The sequence below is a fragment of the Pseudonaja textilis genome, chromosome 2 (assembly GCF_049901715.1).
Source record: "Pseudonaja textilis isolate UNSWEBS1 chromosome 2, rPseTex1.2, whole genome shotgun sequence".
NCBI classification, from domain to species: Eukaryota; Metazoa; Chordata; class Lepidosauria; order Squamata; family Elapidae; genus Pseudonaja; species Pseudonaja textilis.
This window is the reverse complement of record NC_141991.1, coordinates 142879352-142900473: the sequence shown is the minus strand read 5'-3', so window position 1 is coordinate 142900473 and position 21122 is coordinate 142879352. Positions and strand designations below refer to the sequence as shown.

Here is a 21122-nt window from a genome sequence, read left to right as displayed (position 1 = left end):
CTGAAAATGCTTTTACTGTCAGCTTCTATTGTACAATCTCCTTGTACAACTGATAAATCCTCATTTTTTCTCAACAGTTAAAGGGCTCTAATCCTTTGCCTGTTTCTTCAAGGAAATGTACAAGCCAGCATTTACTGAATATACGTTGGTTTGTTTTAAAGTAGGAGTATATAGGTGGTCCCAACTTACGACAACAATTGAGCCTGGAATTATGGTCTTTAAGTCATGCTGGTCGTTAATTGGGTCATTACATAACTGACACAATTTTTTTTTTTTTGGGTGGCTGTTAAGTGAGCATCACGGTGACTAGTGAACCTATTGCCTGGTTTCTGGCAAAAAATGTAAATCACAGTCACATGACCGAGGGATAACTACAAATGGCTGCAAATTGCAGGTCAGTTGCTGAGCACCCAAAATGTGAGCATTTGGCACTAGAACTTTGAATCTGGGTTGTAAGTAATGTTTTGGGGGCCTGTCTGTCTTAATTTAAAATGGTTGCTAAGCAACTGGTCACAAATCATAATTGTTGACTTATATTCATTCATTCAACTTCAATTCTGCTTACTCGGGTACAATGAGTTGAAAGATTTTTAGTGCTTTTTGCTCTCTCAGTAGATTGTCAGATTAGCCAAATACCAGCTCACGATTTATAGGGAAAAAATTTAGAGGCTTCTCCACTGGGTCCTTCTGGCAAACTCCTGGGGTCTATGTCAATTCTCTGTGGCCAACTTGCCACGGCCAACTCGCCATGAACAACTCACCATGGCCAATCCGCTGTGGGGCAACTTGCTACAGTCAATTCACTGCAGGACAAGAGTTACACTAATATCAAAGAAATAGTGGGAAAGAATCATTAAAAAATGATATAAAAGGAGGGACAGAATAAAATGTGAACGGCAAAAACTAGAATAATTCATTATAAATAAATAGAATTGTTAAATTGTCCTGCAGCAAGTTGTACCTCATGGCAAGTTGACTGTGGCAAGTTGTCCCATTCTGAACTCGAACTCCTGTTGTCTCACCTAGTGAGGTAGTTCTCTGGATCATGGTTGTATTATAATTGCTCCAACAGTCCTGTTCATTCAACAAGAAGCAATCACTCAGTCCTCACCTCTAAGGACATATTCTTGAGATCAGAGTTAGGGGGTGACATTTTCACAATTCAAAGTTCACATTTCCATATTCTCCTGCACAAATACGATGGGACTGGTATGCAAGCAACAGGTGCTCCTGTTTCAATTGATGACACAACAGCACTATTTATATGTTGTACTCTTAGGTGTAAAGTTTTAAATTGGATCTGATCCAGCTCTTTCTTTCAATGGAACTCAAATGGAACAGCTAGAAGAAGAGTAAAGGGATACTGCTGCTTTGGGCATCTACTAGGAAAAAGCAGGATGGGTGCAGTAGGCAGATGCTCCAGTAGAAATGCCTCCCTGGGAGGGAAGCGATCAGCCAGCTGTTCAATGCTTCCAAGAAGCCTGGATCCCAGCTGTCCACCCAACAGATATGCTGGCTCTGAACCCCGGCCATCAGAGCACCATATGCAAAGCCATAGCTGCTCCTTAACAATAGGATTTAGGATTTTCATCATCCCAGCCACAGGCCAAGTAAGAAAGTATTAAAAAGGAGTTGTGGACAAAATTAGTGTCCCCATTTCAGCATGCATAGCGAGCACAAAACCTCTGTGACATCTTAAGATATGGACAATTCTCTATCCCAATACAGCCACCACCTATTTCTGAGAAACAAGAAGCTGCAAATTCCGGCTACAGTAGAAGTTTCCCTTGTTTAGTCAATAAATCTTATACCAGCATTTCTATGTTTCCTCTGACCCACATAGTATCATTGCAAGGATTAGAAATGAGATCTGAAAAAGGAAAGTAGATCAAAGGTGTCAAGATGCAGTTGGTACTGTGCCCAGATTTGAGGGATGAAGGATGGGAAAGGAAGCGTACTTATAAATGAAGCAGGAGACACAATGATAGTACTGTACAGTTTCAATTAATCTTGAAAACTTTGTTCCCAAAAGAATTGGGGGGCAGAGGGGATTTCAGAACTCAATTACAAATAATCTTCTTTCCCTGCAATTTACTTTCTCCTCTTTCCTGAAACTATAACGCAATTGAGCTGTTTTTCCTTTCATCCTCATTCTTTCTTGCTTGACTGCAGTCCTGTATCTTGCTAAGCCATGGTTTCTATTACTTTTAGTTACTGCAAAATCTACAATTAGCTACGTTTGTGCAACTTACTAGTTAAAAACAAACAAAATACATTACCACTTAGTGTTCTGCATAATCTTTAACAAACACAGCATTTGTTTATTATGCTAAGAAAAAGGCTGCCCCTGATGTTGTTCAAGAGTGGTATGAATACATGATACAACAGTCCATTTGTTAATGGAGGGCAGTCAATGACAGAATCACACCAACTTTCCATCCCACACAGGAACTCCCTTTTTAAACATAATTCACATTAACTTAAAATTATTTGTCAGTCTCTACTGATGGTGTTAAAGGACCATGATTATTACTTCTACAACAAGTTCAGTCAAGAATGGCACAATTATGAGTTTTCTCTGAAGAACCCAAAACTCACATTATTTATCTGGAAATCTCTTAAAGTTCAGCCATCATCAGAAATAGCATTACCTCTAAGGCAGAGGCCCCCAACCTTTTGGGCGTCAGGGACTGGTTTGGTGAAGAGAGGTTTTTCTGTGGACTGAAGGGGGCGTGATTTTATGCGCTGCCTGCATCCTGCGGATGGGGCTTCCCTTGTTTGCCAGGCTTAGTTGCTGGCATGCCACGGCATGGTGCCAGTTTACAAACCGGTGGGTTAGGGACCCCTGCTCTAAGGTATTCTCAGAAACAGCAGGAAAAGAAATCTATGTAAAGATACCATTTTTAATCAAGAAAAAGAAATCTATATAAATATACTATTTTTAATCTCTCATAACTATAGAAAAGCCCTAATTTCATCCCATCTTTGGTCAAATTCATAGATTATTCTGGTGACAGTAATCTAACTTTCAAGGACATTGCCCCTTAAAACTCAGGACATCACAGTATCATAATGGCTTCACTATCACCAAAGTAATGGAAACAGTGGGTCTCAGAGGCACAAGTGAGTGAATTCTTGACTGCATAACTTTGGCAGAGAAAATGCTGTTCGCCTACTTACCAGACATCAAATTCAGTACTATGGTATAGGAAAGTATATGGCTATCATAATAACAAAGCAACTGAGACAGAAAATCAGAAACCTATTCAGAAAGAAGAATAACAGACAAAGGGGCCATTTTGTGGAAGAATCTTTTTTTAAATAAAAATTTAAAAGCAAAATAAAAATCTGAATATTTAAAATGGAAAAAAAGAAAAATGAAAGAAAAAACAAAAGAGCAAAGACAAAGGTGCAGTAATCAAAGAAAAGTAAAGAAAAGAACAGTAAAGGAGTGACTTCCAATTTTCTCTAGCAGCAGTTATAAGGAAAAATATAAAATAATCTCTTTTATGGTTATAGAGTTGACTTGTGCTCTGGTGAGCGGCAAACCAATTTAAATAAATAAATAAAGCATTGTTTACATTTTCTCCATAATTTATTATTTTTAAGCTAATCCTCAAAACAATATATTATGACTTCTTTTGCTTCCCATAAAAAGTCAATAAGAGATTTCCAATCATCATTAAATTTACACAATGTCCTCTCTCTAAAGCAGTCAAACTGGACATTTCATGAGCTTCCATCACCTGCACTATCATTCCTTCATTGTGGGTAAAGTCCAATCTTTCCACCTTTGTGCACATAACAGTGCTGATATTTTATGGAAGAAACATCTGACTAAATTGTAAGGATGTTAATTCAAATGACATTCTTTTTTTTCAACTCTGGCCTTCTATTTCCAGAATGCCTTTCTTGGCAAAGTATGTCTGATTCCTGCTTTGTTATTTTTTCAGATGTAGGAAAGGATATTTTTATTCTCCAAGGCTTTTAAATAGTTAAAAATGCATTAAACTAACCGCTATAGTTTACAAATCACTACAGCTAAATTTATATATTCCCACAAAGGAAAAAATCAGAAAATACTTCCTGACGTATTGTTTGAGAAATTACATAATACAATTTTATATTCACAATAGGATATTATGTAGTACTCAACAGAAACATTCATAGCACTGGGTACATAATACCAATGGAAAAAACCCAGCAACCCACATAATCCTACCTTTCTATAAACTAGAAATTATATTTGGTGAAATATATAGGATGATAAATATTTGGAGTCAGGAAAATTGTGCAGCAGTGAGTAGTGTGTACCGGCTAATGCAAATAACTTCACGTATTTTATGGTAAACTGCTGCTGAAGCTGTACTTCATCAGTAGCCAATTAGAAATTCAGCTCCAACTGAATTGAAGATTCAACTGCATACAAAGGAATACCAGTATCCTATGGTAGAGATACCAGTACTGATTAAAAAATATATGGTAGCTTGTAAGATGTGGGATATGGAAAAATAACTGCTAGTCAAAGAACTTTCCAAGATCCCCAGCACAGTCTTAAATTCTGCCATACCCGCTATTGTATTCTCAGTAGCTTTGGGCCCTGTAAATCAAGAAACAAGTGGAGATGGTTTCTAGCTTCTTGACTCAAGTGAGAAAAGCATACGTATTTAGTTGTTCATTCAAGAGACAAAACATGGATTTTTCAACATCACTCTCAGCTACGTAGTCTTTGTCAAAATCTTATAATGCATTTGAGATTTTCATTTTCTTGCATCATGTCAAGTAGAGATGTGTTTGCTCTTTGCAATGTTGACATAGTTTCTCAGTAGCAGAAAATTCCACTAAAATGCCTGAATAGGTAACAATCTGTATTCATCGGTTCTCTAGCAACTACTCTAAGTAAACCATCATGCTTTCTTGTAGTTTCCTTTTACCAACAATCAGACCACAATCCATATCAAAAAGAGAGAAAGAAATTAGAGAAACAGGAACAAAGAAAATTATTTTAGTTAACTGAAACTGGGAGAGGATGCCGAAGTTATAGCAATGGGTGGGAAAAAACATACATGGATAAGAAACAATTAAGCAATATCCAACTCCTCCAATAATACATTTTCCCGCCTAGTAGCAAATAGCTACATTTCTGTCTAAACACAATGGATATTATGATGTCCTTTTAGCTCTTGTCTTGCTTAACCAGATAATGAGATGACTGAATCGAACATTTCAATAAAGGTAATGGTAAATGCGAACTGCTTGCTCTCTTGCCCTGCTACTTAAAATTTCCTTGAGGCACCAAAGCTACACAGAAGGCAGGAATAACAATCACACATGCTATATAGCAATTAAAAACAGAACAAAAACCCTAGTTATAATGGCACATGGAGTCACAGCGCCACCATGTGGCCAGATATAACAGTTATTGTAAGATCAGTGGATGTAGCTGAGAAGCCAAGCGTACCTTAAGTCATGAAATTTAACAAAAGGACATTATAAAGCCTGGAAACTCTTTCCTAGCACTGACAAGTAGGAAAATCTTCTGTTTATTTCAGGGCAATAAAATCCAGGATGGGGTTTTTGTTTCCCCCATGGTAGTTTCTTGATTTGCTGAATACCAGGGTTGGCATATGGTTGTTGAATTACGGTGATTCAAGGTTAGGCTGCTGCTTAATCAATCAGCCTAATCAAGGAACTAACTACAAAGAAAAAAACAATACCCCACCAACTATGACAAGGCAAGCTGCTGTATTGGTAGTCCTCAACTTAAAACCATTTGTTTAGTGACCAAAGTTATAATGGCACTGAAAAAAGTGACTTATGACCATTTTTCACACTTACGACCCTTTGCAGCATCACAGGATCAAAATTCAGACGTTTCGCAACTGGCTCATATTTATGATAGTTACAGTGTCCTGGGGTCATGTGATCACCTTTGGTGACCTTCTGACAAAGTTGAAGGGGGAGCCAGATCCATTTAACTACTGTGTTACTAACTGAATAATTGCTGGGACACTTAACAAAGGTGGCAAGGAAGATCATAAAATGAGGCAAAACTCACTTAAGAACTATCTCATTTAGCAACAGAAATTTTGGACTCAATTGTGGTCGTAAATCAAAGACTACCTGTAAACAGAGAGGAAACCCCACTTCCTTGTAGCACTGATGATGTTACCTTGTTTGGTAATGAAAAGTCTGCAGAAAAAAAGCCAAATTCAGAGAGCACCAAGGACTCCACAGGTCAACCCTGAACCCTGTATGTTCTCTAAAGTTAACAATGAATATGTATTGTCCTAAAAGTCTACAAAATTGGAAAGAAAATACTGGCTTAAGATTATTCATCTCTGAAAAGGCCAAGGACTACAAAATAATATGACAATAATAAACAATTTATATAAAAGGGTTAGCCACTGGAAAGCTTACTTAATCTCCAATGACTTCTGAAGGTTATTTTTAATAGCACTCATTTAAGTGTATAGTATCTATTTAGCTCTTTAAAAGTTCCTAGCTTATTTATTCTTGGAGCTGAAACCTTGAGATTCAAAGGATACTGAAATCTGTTGTTTTAAATTTTTTATTTGAGCTTTAAAGCACAGTTTTCTATTGCCATAATAGTTTATTATTAAAAGTGGTTGTGTATGCTATCCCTTCACGAAGGACAATCAATCTGTCCTTTCAAAAGAGTAGTTTCTGGTACAAGACTGCCATTACTAATTTTACTTAATTCAGCCTTCTGCTAGAGATAGAAAAAAAAAGTCATTTAAAAATAAAGGCAAGAGTTCCTGGACTAGAAAATAATAGTGTTTTTTCCTTTGAAAGGGGGAAGAGAAGCAGAGGGTCTTTGCTTCTGGGAGATTTATTTCTGTAGAAATAAATAACAGATTTTAGCCAGGAATTTGATTTAGGTTCTTGATTTTATGTTTCTCTGTAATGCAAGTCTCATTGTCTCACGTTCATAGATCCCTTAACTTAGAACACTGTGGTTTATATCATTCTTGAATAGTTCCATAATTTATCTTTATATGATTTAATTTGGAATCCAACATAGATTTATTTGGTTAAAGTGGTAGGAATCACCCCATTTGTAGCAGATCAGTGTTATTTTATGGTCTGAAACATTTCATTCCTTTTGAATTTTTCTCGTTTAATATTAAATACGAACTAAAAGAACAAAATCAAACCACAAAATCCTTTATGAATAAAAATAATCATATCCAAGAATGTATTTTATTCCTAAAATAAAGTGCTCTTAAAAAAAGTACAGCTTTTCCCATCACAATAATTTCTCATTACTCTCTTTTAGTAAGTCACTCTCAGTAACATTATAATCTCATGGGAAGACATTTCCTTCTACTAGGAAAAATCTAATCTCTGATCAGAAAACATGAGCTGATGTAATATATTAACAGTGATTATAATAATCAATTGAGTAATCATTATTAATAAACTTATACAGAACTTTAATGCTTTAAATCCCCAAACAAAATACATCCAGTCAAAGTGCTAAGGGAAAAACTGAATTTTTATTTTTCTATGATTCTCTTTCAAAGCAGCTTTCTTTACCTTTCTTTAACAGTGTCTTCAGCAAAGACGTTCAAGTTACAGAAGAGTAGAGAAATCCCTCACTGGCTGAGCTCATGCATCACATTAAACCACTGTGGCTTTTTTTCACAAGTGGTAATAAAAGCAAATTACATCTTAACATAATAGGTTAATCTAATCACTAACCATGTATCATAAATATCCATTACTTAAATCATTTCAGATTTGTAGATGATGTTGTTCTCTTCTCACAAGACCTGGAAGAATTACAAAGACACATAAAAGAGCTGCACAAAACAGGAGAACCATTTGGCTTAAAAATAAACCTGAAAAAGAGCCAGGTTATGTTTAATAAATTCACCAAAGAAATATTTTTTAAACATCTGGCGAAGAACTAGATGTAGTAGACCTCTATATATAGTATACATTGTCCAATGGATCTCAATGGAAGGTGATGCAACGAAGGAAATTGAACACCATGTTAAATGTGGTTGGCAGGCATTCAGCAAGCTAAGCATGATTTTCAAGAACCTCCCCCTACGCCTGAAGAAAAAAGTTTTCAATCAGCATATGCTACCTGCTCTAACATATGCTGGTGAAACATGATGCTAACGTCGCCATCAATATGAATGCTACAAGTGGTGCAAAGAGCCATGGAAAGATATATGCTCGGCATTACAAGACAAGATAGAAAGACCTGCCACATGGATTAGAGAACAAACAAAAGTATACGATATTATCAAGAGTAAAAGAATTGAAATGGAAATGGGCTGATCACATAGCTAGAAGAATTGATAGCAGGTGGACTAAGGCAGTCATAGAATGGATCCCACTTGATAAAAACCATCCACAAAAGAGACCTACAACATCAGCAAGTATTGTGAGCCTAATCAACAAAAGAAAGCTAAGGACTGTAGAGGTTGGAAACATGTGGAAGAAGGCTTCACCCTACAGTGGACCATGGCTAAAATGATGATTTATCATTTACTTAATTCTAATAGGTCTGAATATTTATTTTTTTAATCTCTCCCACAAAAGGGGTTGGAGAAGATTACCTTAATAATTACTTAGAATGGAGTGGGTGTTCTGATTTGGAACATATGTATTGATCCAGCAAGAAGAGAGAAATTTAGCAATAGCACTTAGACTTATATACCACTTTACAGTGCTTTTACAGCCTTCTCTAAGCAGTTTACAGAGTCATATTGCCCCCAACAATCTGGGTTGTCATTTTACCCATCTTGGAAGGCTGGAAGGCTGAATGAACCTTGAGCCTGGTGAGATTTCAACTGCCAAATTGCAGGCAGGCAGCAGAAGCAGCCTGCAGTACTGCACTCTAACCACTGTGGCACCATGGCTCATGATAATATTTGGCTTTATAACAATCACTCAAAAGTTGGACCTCTCAGAATTTCCAGCCTTACATTTTATTGTCTGAATCCCTTTTAGAATTTTTCATTTGAAAACATACAACTGAATAATTGTAACCAAATAAAAGGTATCCATACAGATATAAATTACAATTCTTCTTTTCTTTAAAATAGCTGATTTTAATATTTTTTACAAGCATGGTAAAAACTGAAGACACAACCATCCTTTTAATAAAAAGTTATACTTTTTGAAGTGGCTTGATATGGCAAAAAGAAAATATATACAAAAAACAGTTTACATTTTATTTATGTAAAATATTTGATGTTCAGTTTGATTTATTTAAAATATTTATATAGCTGCCTATCTTCCAACCAACTGGATCACTCCCAATATGTGCCGCATTCAACTGATTTTTATTTCTGAGTAGAGAATCATATAGACAGGTTCCACTATGCCATGGCCTGTTTAATGACAGAATTTTGAATAAGTATAATTGTCTAGACTCATACAACATGCTGCTTTAAACAAACTACTATAATTAATGTAAAATGGGAAACCAATCACTAAATCGCATATTAAGATTATGAAAAAGAAATCAGGTGATTAATGAATTGATGTTTATATAATGCTCACAAACCTCAGGTCTATCTTTAATAGATAATTGTTATGGAAAGTATATAGTTAAAAAAAATTGTTTATTATACATACTTATTTTTGTCTGTACTTCCTTTATTTTAATTCTTTCTTTTGTCTTATATTAGTTGCAACCAGTTACAGCATTTATGAGACCAAGTTTAATGTAGCAGTTAAAACATTAAGCTAGATTATGGAGAATGTGTTCTAGTTCCACTTTCAAGGAGCAAAGCTAGCTGGATGATGTTGAGCTAGTTATTTTCTCTCAGCCACAGGAGGGAGGCAATGGCAACCACTTTGGAAAAATTTGGCCAACAAAACTGTAGGGAGGTTTGTCCAGGCAAACTCTAGAACCGTGATGGTGAACCTATGGCATGTGTGGGCATGTGAGCCTTCGCCCCAGCTCGGTTCTACTGTGGATGCGTGCGCGCCTCCCACCACCCAGCTGATTTTGGGGTATCTGCCGTGCATGCATGGGGGGTGGGCGCATGCGGGAGACGTGTGCACATGTGCAGGGGGGTGGGGGAGCATGGGGGTTGCGCGTGCATTGCATTATGGTTGCAGGCACATGTGTGCACTCTCTCACACACATTTTCAGCATGCTATGACAAAAAGGTTAGCCATCTCTAGAACTAGTCACAACTGTATGGAAGAAGAAAAAAACATTTATATACTCTTCTACTGAAATAATATAGTATACATTTAATTACATCTTCATGATCAGTAGTTCAGTACATTGTATTGCTCACTACAAGATCCCATGGTTGCTATTTTTTTTTAACAAGATATAATTAACACTTTTATTAGCTACTTTGGAACTCCTGTATCCATAGTTCTATAGTTATTTGTTTATCATTTGTTGATTTTTAGTTTTTATGTCATGCAGGCACATAAGAGAGATTTTGGTGGTTAATGCACTGCACGAAAGCAAGGCTTGTTTCCATATATCACAACTGTACTTTATACCACAATTTTATGAATGTTTGCTGAGAAATAACTTCCAAGACAGAATTTATTTCCAGATAAGTGAGAATGTTAAAATCCCATATAACTGAAATTTTATTTTAAAAGACTGAACTCATACATATTTCACATAAACAATTCTGCAAACCGTGAAAGTACCAATTTATAAATGGGAATGAAACTAAGAATTAAATACCTGACCAAGACATTCCACATGCCTGTGAGAATAAGCATTAATCTTATTCAATCCCACGGGCCTTACCATGAAAAAGCAAGGCCTAATATAATATAAAAATATGTATGGCATAATGCTAATCACCAAGTGGATATTACTTAGATATTATGGTGCTATCTTAGGCTTCAATTTAAACAATACACTAGAGTGAAAAATCAGAATCATTTGTCTCTGTTCATGAATCTTTTATGTTGTGACAGCTATTTGATTAATGTTTGTAAAAATCCTTCTAGAACCTTCTATCTCCCACTGATGTTGAAGTTGCATACTGCACTGAATATGGTTTGGAGATGACGATTTTCAAGATTCTTTCTTTCTATGACATAATGACTCTCTAAAATAGAAAGAAAAAAAGACAACTGTTTCAAAACTACAGCCTAAACTCAACAAGTCTCTCTTGTGATCATATCAGCAATTCAGGATTCTGAAAGACTGAAATTAGATATACTAACATTTTCACTTAACAGAGTGAAGAAAACTTACATAGCACTAGTTTCCCCATCTCTCCATGCAACATAAATCCTGAGTGAAAGAAGCATAAAGGATGCAGTCTTGAGCAGAATCCTTCAAACACTCTTATTACCCTTATTTACTCCAGTACAGATAATCCTCGACTACAACTGAGCCCAAAATTTAAGTTGGTGAAAAATTTGTAAAGTGAGTTTTGCTTTTTCCCACATTTGTTAAGTGAATGACTGCAGTTCTTAACGTGTTTGTTAAGTGAATCTGGTTTCCCCATAGCTTGTCAGAAGGTCGCCAAAGGGGATCACATGACTCCAGGATACTGCAAACATAATAAATGTAAGTCAGTTGTCATGCATCGAATGTAACTGGTGTAACTATGGGGATGCTGCAATGGTCGTAAGTGTGAAAAATGGTTAGTGCCCTTGTAACTAAACAAAGTGTTGCAGGTTGAGGACTACCTGTAGTTGCATCCTTGGAACACAGGGTTAGCATTAAAGGGTATTATTTTGCAGCTACAAACAGAGCCCATCAAATACTCATAATTCCAGGATAGACATTTGTACATTTTAGAAAGCTGTAGATGTGTTGGCCAGATCGCTGTTCAAATATTTTTTATTTATTTATTTATTTTTATTTTGTCAAACAATTATAACGGGTATAAGTATAAACATGGTTATGAATACATGAAATGGATACATATAAGGAAAAAAAGAAACAAACAAAAAAGAAACAATAGGACAGGGACGGTAGGCACGTTGGTGAGTTTATGCATGCTCCCTATATAATCTGTAATATAATATAATAATCTGGCTGAGAATCCTACAAACTGTAGCCCGACCTACCCAGAGGGCACCATAGCACTGAAAGTTGTTCTTGGGAAACGAAGTCTCTTTCCAAAAGAAACCGCATCTCTTTTCCAAACAGAAATGGAACGGAGCCCGGACTCAGCTGCCCCTTAAGCTCTCCCCCTCTGAACAGTTCTCACCTTGATGAAAGGGTTCTTCTCCTCTTTCTTCTCCATTGGGTGCCACTCCACCACGTCCGCAGAGCGAGAGGCCGGGGAGATCCGGGCTGAAACCGCGGTATTCGCTGTTGGGCCGGAGGAGACCGCACGAACCGGTAACCCCAGCAACCTCTGCGAGCCTGCCAGCCTCCGCAACGCCGCCATGGTCAACAATCTAACCGGAAGTGGAACCAGGTCCTCCGGAAGTTGCTCTGGGAGGGGGAAAAACCGAATGCTTCACGCTCCTTTAAAAAAAAAAAAGTCTGGATACGGCAGTAGTAGAGAAGAACCGATATTTCGGAACTGCGGAGAGATTATTTTAATAATAATAATAATAAAAGCCCTCGCTTGAGAAAGCCTTTGTGATGGTGTATGACTAAATACTATTTAGATCAGGGGTCCCCAAATTTGGCAACTTTAAGACTTGTGGACTTCAACTCCCAGAATTCTCCAGCCAGCTATGCTTGGAGTTCTGGGACTTGAAGTCCACAAGTCTTAAAGTTGCCACGTTTGGAGATCTCTAATTTAGATTGTTGGAACGTGGTAGTGAACGCCAAAGACTTATCAGTAAAAATAAATCTCCCGCTTATGGCTTTTTCTTCTAATAGTCCCTGTTCTGCTGCCTGGAATTTGCATTGCGAAGCTAATAGGCTTGACAGGTGAATAATAGATCAATTGCTCCACCTATCCCTTTTCTTCTGAAAAGGAATGTTTCATTACTTTATTTTAAAAAGCATACTTCAGCTCAATTGTCAGTTTTCCTTATTGCAACTATTAAGAGTGCAACTATTTTTTTTAAAAAAAAATCTATGTAGAAAATGTCTCACGAATTCATGGAAAGGGGAGATTACTCCAATAGCAACAGCACTTAGACTTATATACCGCTTCAATAGTGCTCTCTAAGCGGTTTACAGAGTCAGCATACTGTCCCTCAGCAGTCTGAGTCAAAGAACAACACCCTCCTGACTTCACAATGGCAAAAGTGACTTAAAAGGAAGAGACAGGTAAAAATATTCCCTTGATGTCTGCTCCAGCTGTATTCTTCCCTCAAGGTCAGTGCCACTAAATATTATTTAATATTTTTAAGGTATAATGGTTCACCAGTTTCTAAGCCTCTTTGGAAGATGCATAATTCATATATCATAAAAGGAAAGATGCAACGGTTAAGTATTTCCATTTATGGTTAAGTTTACACAACGTAGTAGACTGAACTGGGTTTTGGTGCGTAGTTCAAACCTAGTTGGTGAAGTTAGTGTGCTGTTCAATATGATGCCCTAGGAAATTAATGCAGAAACGGATGGTTCCTACAGCTGGGCATCTCAACTCCTTTTGCAGAGGCTTTTGCAAACGGGAGCCGATCTTTCTCCAACTACTAATCCCAAAACACATTCGCATCCGCCGACAAACGAACCAAACGAAATCAAAGCAGTTCGGAGGACCAGCTCAGCGACCGGGCGCGAGAAAGAAAAGGCGAGCGAGCTCGAAGCGACGGAGTCCCCTTCCAATCCTAACCCAGAGCAGGCAGTCGCTACGACGGCTCCCGAACCAATGGGTGCGCGCGGACGGGCTTTCCTTGCGCGCTGGGGGGAAACGAGGAAGGCGGTCGAAACGCTCCGGTGTCACCGACGACGACGACCGTGACGAAGGGAGTCTTGGGAAGGAGGCGGGGGGAGGAAAGGCGGCTTGGAGAGGCGCCGCCATTTTGCGAGGCGAGACGGGTGGCTCGGTGGTCGCGAGCCCCGGGGAAGGTGAGGAAGGCGGCGGGAGAGGGGAGGCCGGGAAAGGTGGGGCTTGGTGGCTCTTACGGGCGGTGTAAGCTAGGCCTCAAGGCGCCGCAGACAACCTCGGAGAACGCGTCGTTCCTCCCTCCTGGTCGAGAAGAAAACCGCCCAGCCTTGGATGCTGGCGGAAACCGATCCCAAGCCCGCTTGGTGTTTTCCGCGTTTGAAAAACCCTCCCCGATTTTTGCCCCCGTATCCGAATACAAAATTTGAGGAAGGGGAAGAAACCTGCTCAGTAGTGCGGGCTGGGGTGGTGGGGAGAGGGCGGGGAAAGCTCCTATTGAGAGAGGCTTGGGCTCGCCTCCTTTGCCCTGGTGTGTATATGAACGTGGCTTTTTGTGGTAGGTGCAGGTCAACAAACATCGACCTTTTTTGAGGTCTAGGATCTTGTTGTCTCCGGGGATCGGAAGGGCGGGCCCTGCGAAACGCAGGCTTCAAAGCGGAAATGTTGAAACCGGAGCGAGCTAAACGGCCAGGAAATGTAAGAGAGACAAGTTAGTCTGTAACACTTAAAAACGATGTCTATGCAGCCTATGATAACAAAGAACCCCCAGTATGCCAGTTGGTGGTAATAGTGCTTTCTTTAATATGACAAGCCCACTCGTACCGAGGAGTGTCTTCTGTTGAATTCGTTGACATTTATTTTCGAGTAGAAACAGTCGTTTAGTACCGTTTTATAAAGCCTTAATACTGTTAAGACCAGAGTACTGCAGAATACAGTACTGCACAGTACAGTACTGCATCCAGTTTTGGCCACCATATTATCAAAAAAGATGTTGAAATTCTGGAAAGAGTGCAGAAAAGAGCAATAAAGATGATTAAGGGGGCTGGGGGGTAAAATATATGAAGAATGGTTACAGGAATCGGTCTAGTGAAAAGAAGGGCTTATGGTGACATGATCGCAGTGTTCTAAGCAAGGTTGGGCTAGGCGACTTTCAGGATCCCTTCTAACTCTTATTCTGTTATTTCTGTTTTTTGAGAAACGATGGTTCAAATTGCAGTACTTGATGGGAATGGAGTCTTCCGTATTTCACTATTCCTAAATTTGATTTAAGTTTAATATTTAAGTTTTATATGAATCTGAACTAGAACAAGTAGAATGGTTTCTGTATCTTGATAGAGTATTTAAGAAACATAGGAAAAGGAATGGAGAAATGTTAGGATTATAATATTGATAAAAAGAAGTGGGTAATAGCTGTTGAAATGGAGGAATTCCTGTTATTTGATTCTGTATTTGCAAATATACCTACTTGCTGAAATTTATTTGTAACCACAAAATCAATACTTGTGGCACTTTCATGGTCATTTGTGGATATGAAGAAAAGCAAAAAAAATGAGTTATACATTGAGGTTTCAGTATTTGCTAATTCAGTATTTCACTGTGACTTTATACAACATAACTATTATGAATAATGAGAAGCTTCCACATGTTTGGATGATTTAGTGATGTAGAGAGAATCAGACTGAATCACAAATACAATATAAGAAGGAAGAGAAAGATGTGAAAGTCATAGCTGGTTGAATGGGGTTGGTAAAGGTCCTTCAAAGGAAAGAGTTGAGAATTTAAAAATAAAAGGAAATGTAAAAAGCAGTGTATGAAAATGATAAAAACAAGGTTGGCTTGCAAGGATAGAAGGATATGTATGGAGTGATGCAGTGATAATTTTGATATAAATTAGATTTAGCTATGTTTTCTCTTTCTGTCTAATGCCTTCATACTTTGACTTTTTTTACTCCTTCCCTGCACTTTACAAAGCATTGGTTTTATATATGCTAGGTTTTTCCCCTCAGAACCCCTGTATCCTGTATATACTCATGGATAAGCCCATCTACATCTAAGCAGATCCTTGAATTTTTTAACCAAAATGATAACAAAGAATGCACTATCTGCAGATAAGCCAATTGTGAAAATTAAAAAAAATATTTTTTTAGGTATGGCTTATTTGATGGTGTCACATTTTTCATGATATTTTGGTTAAAATTGGAGGGTCATCTTATCCACAGATGGACATATGTGGGTATATATTGCATGCAGGTACTTTACAGTACTGCTGTTTTGATAAACATGTGCAATGGGGCTGTGAGAATGATCTTGGGAGATGAGGGAGACCTTCAGCTTAGACAGTAGTCAGACAAGAGCTATCTCAGCCTGTGAAAGGAAATAGGAGCATGGGAAATGTTTCAGAAGAGACCCAGCCCCTCAGTTCTCTGAAAAGTAAGGCAGTAGAGAAGTGCTTTCAGATTTACAAGACTTTGTTTCTGTAACCCCACAATAAAAGTAGTATTGGTACTCTTGGTTTTGGTCCAGATTAACTTGAAGCACTGACAGAATGGCTTTATTAATGAAAAAATGCTTCTTTTGTACTAGATATTAAGCCAGTAATTCACAGTCTGGCTATTCTCATCAAAGTAAGTTCAAAACATCAAAATGAAGACAAAGTAATCAAAATTTTGGAAGATGAGAGAATAGAATAGAATTCTTTATTGGTCAAGTGTGATTGAACATACAAGGAATTTGTTTTGATGCATATGCCTCTCAGTGTACATAAAGGAAAATATACATTCATCAAGAATCATAAGGTATCCAAAATCATCCAAAACTTTTCATTTAAAATAAAAAGCAAACATAAAAATTTAACTTCCAAAGACAAGCATAAAAAACAAAGACAAGTTCCAAAGAACTAAAAATCCAAATAGCTATTTCAAAAAGTAAACTGTTGAGGAGGGGTAGCACAGCTTAGGAAAAATCAAGAAAACACACTGCACTTTGTTTAGTTATCCAAGGCTCTTGTTATAACACTCTTCTCCGGAAACTTATCACCTTTTCTTTTCCTATAAACTTCAACACCAGACTCCAGCTGTTGATAGAAACCCAGAATAGCACCTGCAATAATACTCTCCCATGCTCTTCCCTCTATCTTATCAAATACCATGTTTCTCCAACAATACGGCCTCCACCAATAGGAAGCCCTACCATGTTTTATTGGCATAAAATCAAATTAAGCCCCTCCCCCCAAATTAAGGCCCATATTAAACATGCAAAATGGGGGGGGGAATGGCGGGGGGGGCTTGCCATTAGGAATTACTTTTGTTGCATGCCCGGATATGGTGCTGGCTGCGTTGGTGGGGCACTTCATATCGGGAGACCTTCCGCCACTGTTGCTTTCCCTTCTCCCTTGCTGCCGTGGTGTTAGAGCAACGCCACGGCATTTGGCGCAGCCGTGTGCGGCCAGTCAGGGCTCCTCCCTAATGCCGCGGCAGCAAGGGAGAAGGGAAAGCAACGGTGGCGGAAGGTCTCCCGAACATCCAAGCTGTCGCCTCCCGCCCACCCGAGGATGCAAGCGGGGGGAATTAAGTCACCCCCGAAAAGACGGCCTAGCCATTTTTTCAGGGGTCAAAAAAAAAATAAGGCCCGGCCTTATGTGAGAAACACGGTAGCAATGTCTGTGAAAAAAAATCTCAGTTCTTTCTTTCTCAGCTTTGTCTGGTCACAAGAGAAATAGAATATTTCCAAGCCTCTAGTTGGCAGCGTTACAAAGTTTCTTTGCTTTCACTTTCCCCCTCCTTTTCCAAGCAAAATGTAATAAGAATTAATAAAAAAGAAAGAAAAAGATATTTTTAAAAAAGAAATAACTAAAAGGGAGTCTCTAGCCTAAAATGGTACAAAATCAAAAAGGAGAAAAAAAAATAGATGGAAAAGAAAAAAACAGTCCAGTTTCAAAATATAAGATTATGTATAGAAAATCCAGCAATGAGAAAAAACCATTACTTTGACATTCCTGTTTAAAATTGCCGCTTAATCACTTCTGTCAAAACTTTTACAGATTCTTTCTTTTCCTTAGGGGGTCCTTTCAGATCTTAGAAAAAAGAAAAAGTTCTCACCAAACCGGCACACTTTCTATTCTCTTTCGTTTTGGAGCTGTCCCAACTTCAGCAGCTTTAATGGCTGCCTCTTTGCCACTGGTAAGAAGAGCTTCTCCTGGATCTACCAGGGACTTTGCGGTATCCCTGGGATCGACAGGATGCACTCTTCACTTTCACCGTCTCTTCAGGACGGTTTAGATCCGATAGGACCGTCCAGGAGCAAAGATAACGGCAGCGATCTCAGACCTCCAAGATCGCATACCGTATCATCGCGATGCCAGCTCCGCCCTCCCATCTTTATTTCTTAAAAAGTGAATTCCGGTCCTCATGAGAACCATTATAGTTAGTGTGTAAATAATGGTAGCAAAGTACAGGTGGTCCTTAGGGTATGGCCATTTGTTTAGCAACCATTCAAACTTGGTGATTGCACTGAACAAAGGGGATTTATAACTGGTCCTTGGAGTTCCAGCCATTACAGTGTGTTCCCTGGTCATGTGATTTCCGATGTTCCCTGCTGGGTTCCCACCAGGAAAGTCAATGGAGAGGTTGGCATTCATGGTCATGTATGATCCCCACTTAATGATGGCAACTGGGACTATTGGAATTGTTGCTAAGTGACCTGGTCATGTGATGTTGCATTTTACATCTATGTCAATTAGCAGTGGCAATTCCCATCTCAATTACTGTTGTAAGGTGAGGATAACATTTGCTGTGGAGCTCACAAAGAATTCCCAATTTTGAATTACATGTATTTGTTGTTTTCCATGTTGAAAATTCATGGAATTTAGTTTTAATAAGCAATTGCTCTCTAAGAAATATAATTACTTCTGGAATTCTACAAGAGAATAACAGATAATGTTTCTACTCTGAAAGGATTCTCTTTTTACTTGTTAGTGGAGGCTTTGTATACTGAGAATCAAAGTGCTTTCGACCCATAAATCTTTCTAAATCTGTTTCAGACATCAAAAATTCAGAAGATTATTTGACTGATAAAACACAGGAATTATGTACTCAAGGCCAGATAGCCAGTCTATTAAAAAGCTAAGAATGCATTTGTAAAGTCTTAACTAGTACGAATATGTGCAAGATTAGAATTTAGTCTCTTTCTGAAGCTCAGGAAATGGATGGGAAAAGTAGTGGTCTGTCCTTATCTGCTTATGTTTTCTGAAACTACCATTTTCCTTACGAAAAGTTTTCAATAAACTCTTCACATTATTTAATAATAACCAGTGATACAAATTTGACCTTAGTTATATACTTAGCTGATTCTAGCAATGAGATGTTAGATTTATATTTATGTTAACATGTATTTGCAAAGTTGAAGATAATAGTTGGAGTTTTTGTGAAATTGTGGGTTACCGCTGTGCGGAATTGCAGATTTGAGAACCTGTAACCATTCTTGACTTATAATGCAATATATCGATTTGTGCCATATCCAGAATTTTGTTTTTCTTATTTACAGAATTATATCTCAATCAGATCTTTCAATTTTATTTGTGATCTAATGCAGTGCTTACTTTTCATAGTTTTGTCAGTGATTAGTACTGCATTGACCAAGTGTGTTCAATTCAGAGTTCAATCAGAATAATTATCTGTATCTTATTTCTTGTGTTTACATGTTCTGTATTTTTTACTCATATTCTTTTTCATTTCCTTCAAAATATTAAATACAATTAATTTAAAAATTATGAAGCCTGTACACATGAAGCTGGAAACGTTTTGGTTTTAAAGTTGCTTTAGAAGTTACTGCTGCTGGGATTATAAGCTACATGAGCATTTGAATAAAAACATTGTATTTTATTTTCCCTACAGAAATCTTTATAATCCACTTCTTATGACCTTCTGGAATGGCAGTTAACCATTGAAAGGTTTGTGCTGGAAGATTCCTGAGGCATTTGTACTTCACAGATAGCAATGGAGTATGAGAGAAGGTAAAATATTCTTTCAATTACTTTACAGCCTAGGAAGAAATATGTTGTGTCTTTTTTTCTTAAGAATTGCTAGGGTTAGATAAGTAATGTTGTTAAGCAAAGACGTTTTGAAAAGAAATCAATGCTAATTTTAGGATCTGTTCTGTTAAAACTTCATACAACCAAAATGATATCCTCGATATGTGGACATGACCAAATATAATATATAGAAATCATATTGACTATATTATTGCTAATAATAAGGAGGAACTCAAATATAGCATCAAAGGCATCATCTGGTGCTGATTGTGGAACAAACCATGAACTATTTCAAAGTTAAGTTAAAGAAAAAGCCAGTCAGTTTCCAGGATATGATCTTGATTATATACCAACAATTTTCAAGAAACGCATCACTTTGAAGTCTTGAACTTCATTGATAGAGAATCAGAGAAATTATGGAATGAATTTAAACAAGTAATTAAGGATAAATGTGAAAAGAGGTTGTTGAAAAAGAAGAAAGAAAATGGTGTTAGAATAAATCATGGAAATTCAAGAAGCCAAGAAAGACAAAAAAAGACGGAAAGAAACTTAACAATGAGTTTCAAAGAGCTGTTAGACGAGATGAGAAGCAGTATATTACAGTAACATTTAAAAAGACATTGAAGTTGAAAAGAAACAGAAAAAAGGAATGTCTTTTACAAAGAAAGTTCCAACCTCAAATTAGTACCCTAAAGGACATGACATATGGTAACCAATTCAAAGGAAGTTGGAAGTATTTTAAAATACTATATAATAGAGATGTCAACATCTAAGATACCTTAGAACAGTGGTCCCCAACCACCAGGCCCCAGACCGGTACCGGTCCGTGGATTGTTTTGTACCAGGCCGCAAAGAATGCTTGGGCGCCGCCATCTTGTTTCAGCATCCTGAGTTGCCTTAGCATGCTTGGTTAGTTAAGAAATGCCCTACCCAGAGAAGGAAGTGGTGCTGGAGGAGGAGGAGGAGGAGGCAGTAGTGGAGAAGCAAGCAACTCAGGGTGCTGCCGCTGTGGTGGCTTTGCCTGCGTTTCCGAGGCTTCAATGTTGGGAGTGGCAGCAAGGGCTGGAAAAGGGGAGAGCTGTGCAAGGCTCCGTCTCCCTTTCCTGCCTGCACGTGGGTGGGTGGGGGAGGAAAGAGAGAGAGCCAGGAGCAATTCAAGGCTAGAAAACTAATGGGGAGAGCTGACGGCAGGCACTGGGGGCAGGGACTGTTGTTGCCGCTGCCGTGTGTGGGATCGTGCATCTCAGGGACCTGAGCCGGGAGGCGCGAGAACCGCAAGTGGGAGCGTTTGATGATTTTGAAGAACTCCTGGAACACGG

At 38.1% G+C, this 21122-nt stretch overlaps 2 protein-coding genes across 3 annotated transcripts in view; one reads left to right on the top strand and one right to left on the bottom strand.

Moving 5' to 3' along the window:
• NDUFB11 (NADH:ubiquinone oxidoreductase subunit B11) overlaps positions 1–12396 on the bottom strand; it is a 57018-nt gene extending 44622 nt beyond the window's left edge. Inside the window, exon 1 of the mRNA XM_026711438.1 lies at positions 12192–12396. Coding sequence (XP_026567223.1) covers positions 12192–12374 — 183 coding nt within the window. The 5' untranslated portion in view covers positions 12375–12396. The remainder of the gene's footprint in view (positions 1–12191) is intronic.
• A 1261-nt stretch (positions 12397–13657) lies between these two features.
• RBM10 (RNA binding motif protein 10) overlaps positions 13658–21122 on the top strand; it is a 39641-nt gene continuing 32176 nt past the window's right edge. Inside the window, exons 1-2 of one of the 2 annotated variants that reach the window (XM_087925575.1) lie at positions 13658–13957; positions 19667–19785. In XM_087925575.1, the coding sequence (XP_087781701.1) occupies positions 19769–19785 (17 nt within the window). In that variant the 5' untranslated portion in view covers positions 13658–13957; positions 19667–19768. Of the gene's footprint in view, positions 13958–14023; positions 14472–19666; positions 19786–21122 lie in introns of those variants that run through there. The other variant, XM_087925576.1, reaches the window with a different exon arrangement.